Source organism: Macadamia integrifolia, unplaced genomic scaffold (genome assembly GCF_013358625.1).
Source record: "Macadamia integrifolia cultivar HAES 741 unplaced genomic scaffold, SCU_Mint_v3 scaffold22, whole genome shotgun sequence".
Taxonomy (NCBI): Eukaryota; Viridiplantae; Streptophyta; class Magnoliopsida; order Proteales; family Proteaceae; genus Macadamia; species Macadamia integrifolia.
The window spans coordinates 286,264-294,763 of record NW_024868566.1 but is presented as its reverse complement, the minus strand read 5'-3'; the positions used below and the strand labels follow the sequence as shown (position 1 = coordinate 294,763).

Here is an 8,500-nt window from a genome sequence, read left to right as displayed (position 1 = left end):
AAAAAAAAAAATTCACTTACAAAGTTACAAACCATCCAACAGTCATAGGAAGAAAAAAAAAATCATACGCAGAAGGAAGAAGCAGGGAGAAGAAAGAAGAAAAGAGAAAAAAAAAAAATTCACTTACAAAGTTACAAACCAGCAAAAAAATTAAAAAAAATTTCTAGAGGCCGAAGACCGAAGATTACCGCTGCCATAAACACGTAAGTGCTTGTTATCATTGCCTTGGTCCCTTGGCATTGGGCCTCGACCGCGTCTCCTGGCAGGCTCCCCTTCTGGACGAGCTCTCGGGCAACCCGCTCGATGGTCAGTGTCTCACCTTCCTTAATGGACCACCGAGGGACGAAACCCAACTTCGGCCCGAGGATGACTGCCCCTCGGACTTCAGAAGTCTGCACTGGGGGGAGAGGCCCTCGGAGGAGATGTGCCTCGGATTGGGGCCTCGAGCGCTTGAACTGCCTTGGCGGTAGGGCCTTCGGATCTAGGCTTCTTCCTTGGGAGGGCCTGGGAAGTCGAAGCCCCTCTTTTCTTGCCCTTCAGCTGCTTCTACTGGGCGTCTCGGGCCCTGACTTCCTTCAGCTGGGCCTGCCTCTCGGCCGCAGCCGCTCTTGCTTCTGCTCTCGATATTTGCACTGACCGGGACTACGACGACTAGAGACCGCACCCTCGGATGACGAGGGGCCACTACCTATAGAGCTGGACATGACTTCTGAATGACTGGCCGAACCGAAAGTCAGAGGAAGTTAAGGACGAAGGCTGAATGGTACGACAAATGAGTAGAAGTCGGCAAAATGAGAGACACTATTTGTAGGCAACAAGGCGTCGGTACGACTCCCCAGAATCATTAAATGTAGTACACGTCATCTAAGCACGATTTCCGAAGTACACTCTAACAAAGAGCACGAGCGTATCACCGCGCCTGGACTCGCACTAACCAAATCGAAGGTCACCACCTCGGTTGGGGGCTCCGGCTAAGGCCGAGCTGACTTGACCGAAGGTCCTTACCTCGGATGGGGGCTCAGGCAAAGGCCGAGCGAACCTGATCGAAGGTAGCTACCTCGGTTGGGGGCTCTGGGCAAAGGCCGAGTAAACCTTACCAAAGGTCACCACCTCGGTTGGGGGCTCCGGCTAAAGCTGAGCTGACCTGACCGAAGGTCCTTACCTCGGTTGGGGGCTCAGGCAAAGGCTGAGCAAACCTAACCCGAGGTCACCACCTCAGTTGGGGGCTCCGGCTAAGGCTGAGTTGACCTGACCGAAGGTCCTTACCTCGGTTAGGGGCTTAAGCAAAGGCCGAGCGGACCTGATCAAAGGTCGCTACCTCCGCTGGGGGCTCTGGGCGAAGGTCGAGTAGACCTTACCGAAGGTCAAAACCTCGGTTGGGGGCTTCGGCTAAAGCCGAGCTGACCTGACTAAGGCTCACTACCTCGGTAGGGGGCTCATTCCAAGACCGAGCTGACCTTACCGAAGGTCACTACCTCGGTAGGGGGCTCATGCCAACGTCAAGCAGACCTTACCGAAGGTCACAACCTCTGTACGGAGCTCAGGCGAAGGCCGAGTGGACCTGACCGAAGGACACCACCTCAGTTGGGGGCTCCGACTAAGGCCGAGCTGACCTGACCGAGGTCCTTTCCTCGGTTAGGGGCTCCGGCTAAGGCCGAGCTGACCTGACCGAAGGTCGCTAACTCGGTGGGGAGCTCAGGGGAAGGCCGAGTGTAACTGATCGAAGGTCAGTACCTCGATGGGGAGCCCAGGCGAAGGCCGAGTGGACATGACCGAAGGTCACTACCTCGATAGGGGGCTCATGCAAAGGCCGAGTGGACCTGACTAAAGGTCACAACCTCGGTAGGGAGTTCAGGCAAAGGCCGAGTGGACCTGACCGAAGGTCACTACCTCGGTAGGGGGCTCAGGCAAAGGCTGAGTGGACCTGGCCGAAGGTCACTACCTCGGCCCTCCCTCAGGCCGTGCTGCCACCTCGGCCCTCCATCAGGCCGCGCTGCCACCTCGGCCGTCCATCAGGACGTGCTGTCACCTCGGCATCACATCAGACCGTGCTACTGCCTCGGCCCACCATCAGGCCGTGCTGCCACCTCGGCCCTCAATGAGGTCGTGCTGCCACCTCTGCCCTCCATCAGGTCGTGCTGCCGCCTCGGCCATCCATCAGGCCGTGCTGCCACCTCGGCCCTCCATCAGGCCGTGCTACCACCTCGGCCCTCAATCAAGCCGTGCTGCCACCTCGGCCCTCAATTAGGCCATGCTGCCACCTCGGCCCTCCATCAGGCTGTGCTGCCACCTTGGCCCTCAATCAAGCCGTGCTGCCACCTCGTCCCTCAATTAGGCCGTGCTGTGAGGTGGCAACACGGCCCTCCATCAGGCCGTGCTACCAGTCACCCTGTCTCGACTAACCTGTCACCTCGGGACGAATGCCAAAACCGAAGACCGAAGGGGCACTCGAGATAAATTAGATGGTTACTCCCACTGAATGAGCCTCCTAGTGGAAGTAAGGGGGCTACTGATACGGCAGAATTTGTCACCGAATAGGGACGCGTGTCACTCATCCGATAGAGGTCACAAGGCTCCAAACCACGTGAGGGGAAGGTTCCCAAAGGGGCAAGGCACTAAACCACCTGAAGGGAAGGTTCTCGAAGGGGGTTTCCGAAACCCTAGGCCCAACAACCCTATAAGAGGAAACCGAAAAGGGACCCAAAGGAGGTACGCCGACACCCACCATTACTTCTGTGAATACACTGTTCTGCCGGTCACTAACTTTGGCATCAGAGGACTAATCCCGGGGATACCTCCGGGCCTCTGCCTTCTCTGCTTGTGCAGGATTAGCTCGTAGGGGATTTCGGCAGTAACAATACCAATACTGTCAAATGACTTGAAAGAAATAATTTTTTTGACATCAAAACAAAAGATTATTTTGCCTCTCTTTTGGTTTTTAGTGATGTTCTATAACAATAAGATTTATGATATTTTTAGTTTTGAGTAAAACCTCGGCATTTAAAAGTCCAAAATCGTCCTTACAACCGAAAATTCAGTTTTTCTCTTGAGCTTGGGGTTGACTTTTTATTATTTTAGAGTTTAAATTTTAACTATTTTTATTGGATTCAAATAAGGGGGTATTTGCTTATTCATGAATAATATCTAAAGTTAATGGAATAACAAATATAATCATTTACTTAAATATTTGATATAAATATAAATAAGTGCGAAACCTGCTTCAATACCATTTCCAGACCAAGTGATCAAAGAAACGAGATTCGATTGGGTTTCTACGGGGATAAGTGAATTTATATTGGTGGTTCAACCAGGTTCAGGTCGAAACATGCAAGATAGTCGAGGTTGGGTTTAATCTCGGTTTCTTGCAAAACTGCAAGTTTTGATTTGAGTTCTTGAACCATGGTAGTGTGGATGATCTAGGCATTGCCAGTTGTTTTGGGATCATGCAGAAATATTTTATTTGTATTTTTGAATCCTATTGTTGAGCCTATTCTAACACAATAGAAGTTGAAGCTGGTGTTGAGGGCTAACCATATACATTGATAAAATGCTTGACTTAATAGTGGTAGATGATCTGCTTTTGTAGTTGGAACGAAGCCGAAGAATTCTATTGGAGTCTATCACACTTGATTAGAAGCACAAAATCTTATGTACAGAAAGTCTATTTTTTTTTTTTTTTTTTTTTTTTTTGTTTTGTTTTTTTAGGAAACAAAGGTCTAGTTATTGATTTGCTGATTCCCTATGTATGGAAGGGGCAACTAGATAATCGCTAACCCTTTATCCCAGACACTTTAGCTTGAGGTGAGGACCTCTAGTTTGATTAGGTAATGATGATATGGATGTTATGCCCACCACTTATCTTTGGGTGATTCTATTAATGTTGATTTGGTTTACATGAGTAAAATTATTCACTTGTTACTCCTAAGAGAAAACATTTTGATTTCCATGCAGTGTATTGGTTCATGTGAGCTATTTGAGTAAAAGGTAAATAAAATAACTACATTCGTTGAAAGGAGTACAAAATACTTGTATAAAAAAGTATATATATATGGTAGAGGGATAGATATGCTAGCGGGTTACATTGGAATTAGGAATGCTAGCGGGATATTAGCCATAGGATTTGTTCATCCTAAATATAACCGTTGGATTGAGAGAAGAGGTTTAAACCTTCAATCCACCACTGCTACACCTTATCTCTCCCCTAATTCTATCTCCACCATCGGTCTAACGATTCAAGCCACACCGGAACGTTGCTTCATCCATGCTGGAATGCTGCCTCAGACACGCCGGAAAGCAGCGTTCATAGGGTTTTGGATATTTTGGGATCATCCGATGCTCCCCTCCCCTCTACAATTGTTCTATGATGGTCTAACGATTCAAACCACACAGGAATGGTAGGTTGTGCTCTGCACTAACATTGCAGCTATTTAACAGGCCGCCTTTGCTGAGGTCTTGAAGATTAATCGTACATGTGTTTCAGACGTCGGGTAAAGGGTGTTGTGCTTTTTCCCTCTTGCAGGTTCCCTTCCGGACACGGAGCCATAGGAATGTAGGGAAAGGAAGGATGTAGTGGAATGGGCATCCTCTTGCTGCTCGGGTAAGACTTTATTCAGAACACATTTTTACTAACACAATTTTAATATGTTGGATTGGATTTCCGAATTCAGATGGGTGAAGGGTTTTGTGCTACTGCAGTGATAAAAACTTTCACCTATTCTTTATTTTGATTTCCCTTCTGTTTTCGCTCCTTCTCACAGAAGATTTGATGTAGAAAGTGACAAAGATTTAGAAATCTAAAAAAAATAATTGTAATAACAATAAAGGCACTACTAGAAAGGAAGATTTAGAAATCCAATTTTGAATCAAAACAAACTTTTAAAACTGACATTCTTTCACATAGTGAGGATGGGATTGCCATTGGCATCATGAAGGACAAGACGGAAATGAAAACTTAAGAGGCGAGGCTGGACCGTGAAGAGGATGTTGTCGCCGATGGTGACAGTGTAATTGCCCCCTAAGGAAAAAGCTTCGCTCCCGATGGTGAGAGGTCCAGGATTGGGAGCACAGAATTGGGGTCCGGCGAAAGAGAAGGGAGGGGGAGAGTGAACCGGAACCGGAACCGGAGGCAGATGGGGTAAGGCCGTAAGGGAGGTCGCGAGAGACAAAGACGAAGAGGAAGAAGACAGAGAGGAAGAAGGGGAAGGAAAGGAGTTTCAAGAGAGTGGCATACATAGATACATACACACTATATTTAATCAATGGCATAGATCTGATCTATCTAATCTAACGGCCAATAGATGCTAGCATTCCTAATACCTTTGTAACCCGCTAGCATTCCTGTCCTTTTTCCCTATCTATATAAATATATATATATATGTTATTGGTCTGTATTCATCTATTATGCTTTTCTTTTCTCCAGGATCTTAATTTGGCAGAGGCTGTTGTGAATAGATTACAGACAGTAGGATCAAGGTTCTGTGGAACAGCAGATCAGGCCCTCCCAAGATTAAGGGGAGCCCTTCCCCCAGGTTTTTGTTATGTTTGATTGTCACTTATGGTTATTCATATGGAACATCCCAAGGATGAAAAATATCATGCTGATTGTGAGCTGCAATATTATTTCAGATAAATCCACGCTCAGGGCTCTTGAGGAATTAGCTTCCCTCTGCAGCTACCTTAGAGTTTGGAGGATTGAGAAACATGTTTTCATAGACACCCTTATGCCACCTACAGAGGGTTATCACAGAGAGATATTTTTTCAGGTGAACGATCTTCAATTATCTTTGCTATTTCTGACATTAATAATGTCTACTCAGTAATTGATACTGTAAAGTAGAAAATTAGTTAATGGAATTCTTTGGGTTTGTTGTAATATGGGTATAAGGGTAATCTTGTCTTTTTCATATTTTTCTCTTACAAAGCTTAGCCTGTCTAAGTGACAGAAGTCATTCTCCCAATTCCATTATGGTACCAGAGGAAAGAATCTGTGTAGGGATCTGAACCCTAGAGCCACCACTGCCACCCTGCACCTAGTGCCTCCTCTCTCCCTCTAGATCTCCTTCCTTCCTTCCCATGACTTGACTCCTCTCTCTTGTGACTCGAGTCGCTCCCCTCTGTCGCCTCTCACTCTCTCTCTCTCTCTCTCGGTCAAGTCCCCCTCGGCTCGACCCTTTCTCATTTTATTGGATCACCCTCGGTGGTGAGTTCTTGGTCCCACCGAAGGCTCCTTTTCCCTTTTTTGGTGTGTCATTATGATATAAGAAACCTTCCTAGGTTTCAGATTTAAAAGCTTTGAATGCTTTGAGAATTTTGTTGATTTTTTGGTTGCACAAGTGATAAGCAGCCATGTCTGAGGATTCTATCATATCTACTATTGTGGAGATTGGAGGTTGTGGTTACATAGAGGCTTCCCACCTTTTCTCCCTATTCCATCAAGTTAGATGGGGGCAACTACCTGATGTGGTCTCATTCCTGCTTCTTTTCAATCGATTCCAATGGCTATTTTGGCTACCTTATAGGGGAATCTGAGAAGCCTATTGCTGCTGGTCCGTCTCAGAAGAAGCGGAGTTCTGACAATTCCCTGGTGATATCTTTCCTCATCAATATTCTAAGCCCTAATATTGCTAAGGGGGTACCATCTGTTAGACACTGCTGCCAATATCTAGACGGTTGCCAAAGAAATATATTTCCAAGTCGGCAATGATGGTCAAGTCAAGTGTATGAATTGCACAAAAAGATCCATGATTTCAAGCAGCAAAACATGACCTTATCCCAATACTACTGAGTTGAGGACTTTTTGGTAAGAATTGGATTTTTATGAGTTTCATCCCACATCTGCCATGGATACTACTAATTTCAAGAAGAGGGAAAATGAAATCCGTGTCTATGATTTCTTGGCAGGTCTTGACGTTGAGTTTGATCAAATACGTGCCCATGTCCCCTACCAAAAACCTTTCCCTTCTCTGGAGCAAGCTTATGCCAAGTTCAGTCAGAAGATATCAAGGAACCTGTAAGTGTAAATATTGTGGGAAGGAGCATCATGGCAAGGAATTATGTTGGAAACTGCATGGTCGCCCCACCAATTCTGGACGAGGTCGTGCCAAGTGCCAACCAGAGTCAAGCAAATAACAATGAGGTTTTTGATAATCCGCCAGCTGGTACCTGTTTCTGCCTTGTTCCATGATGAGATTTCTGGTACCAGTTTTGCCTTGTCCAATAATAACATCTTGATTCCTTGCAATGAGAAACAAATCGGGGAAGCTGTTTGTCAAATTTCCCTCTATGTAAATGAAAATTCCAGAACTTTACCCTCTTTCCATGTCCCAACATAAAGCTGCCACCTTCTTGAATTCTTGGGATCTATTGTGAATCAATCCCCCTCTACGCACCCCGAGCATAATGGCAGATTTACCTTCTGTTTCCATCCTCCTAGTTCCACTAATCCAGACTTCGCAGTTGCACTTGCTTCAATGAAATGGTGTTCATCACCCATACTGGTATCATACCCAAACCACCTTTCTCTTTGCCCAACAGACCTGCCCCCACAGTCCCTGGTGGTACCTCCATTTATCACTTTCCGTGCCATAATAAATCTCTCTGCAGCATTTTATGCTTCTTTCATTGAAGCTAAAGATGAGTTATAAATTGGGAAGTTACAAAGTAAAAGCTTCAACAAGGTAAGCTTCCCCTCTCTGGATACGTACTTTGCTTTCCACCTGGATAATCTCCTGTGTCTTTTACACTACTGTTTCCCATAAAGCTCTAGATTTGTGTGTGGTCCCCAACTGCTTCTCCAAAGTTGGTGGTGAGCCCACTCGTACATCCACATGAATGACCTCTCTTGCTCTTTTGTTCAGTTTGAAACCTGTCAAAGCTTTGGATAACAAAGGAATACATCTAAATGCCAAATCTGTTCCTAAGAATGCCCACAAAAGAGTAGAGGAATCATCTAGGAACTGCAGCAATGGGACCCTTGGATTTGGGTTACTAATTGAAAACCCATAATACATTCCTCCACTCCATTCTTAAGAGGACAGCACAAATACCTCAGGAAACAAATAAACAGAAAGTCTGAAAATTTCACCTTGCTTCAACCCCCTTGGTCTCCTGAAGAGCCCCATAGATTCTTAGACTGAACAAAATATTCTAGCACTAGAGGAGCAGATTTATTATCCAACCTCACCACTTACTCTCTCACCCATCCATACCAATCTTGCATAACATGCCCGTAATCTAGGAAATCCTGTCGTAGGTGATCATATGGTTTTTCGATGTTGATGTTGCATAAAATGCAGCCCCTTCTTATTTTGAGCATCCGCCATTTCATTTACATGAAGAGCCTCATCCAATCTGTGCCTAACATCCATGAAAGCCCGCACTTGATTAATATTACGGTCGCCGCTATGTGGTTTAAGGCCAGGCGAAACATATGACTGGACCAGAGTTTGGCTATGGTATTTTTCCTTTTTCCACGAGGTCGCTGGAGCTCTGGTGGGTTGAC

General features: G+C 45.9%; 1 protein-coding gene across 10 annotated transcripts in view; it reads left to right on the top strand.

Annotated features, from left to right (window-relative positions):
* LOC122066027 (eIF-2-alpha kinase GCN2) overlaps positions 1 to 8,500 on the top strand; it is a 179,517-nt gene that overhangs the window by 125,278 nt on the left and 45,739 nt on the right. For 7 of the 10 annotated variants that reach the window (XR_006136198.1, XR_006136197.1, XR_006136196.1 and 4 more), the window contains 2 exons: positions 5,420 to 5,528; positions 5,626 to 5,762. The exons of 1 other annotated variant lie outside the window; for it this stretch is intronic. Coding sequence is in view for 5 of the 9 variants with exons in the window: in XM_042629852.1 (XP_042485786.1) it covers positions 5,420 to 5,528; positions 5,626 to 5,762 (246 nt within the window). In the remaining 4 variants the exon portion in view is untranslated. Of the gene's footprint in view, positions 1 to 3,951; positions 3,985 to 4,519; positions 4,598 to 5,419; positions 5,529 to 5,625; positions 5,763 to 8,500 lie in introns of those variants that run through there. 2 more of the 10 variants (XR_006136199.1, XM_042629855.1) reach the window with 2 other exon arrangements.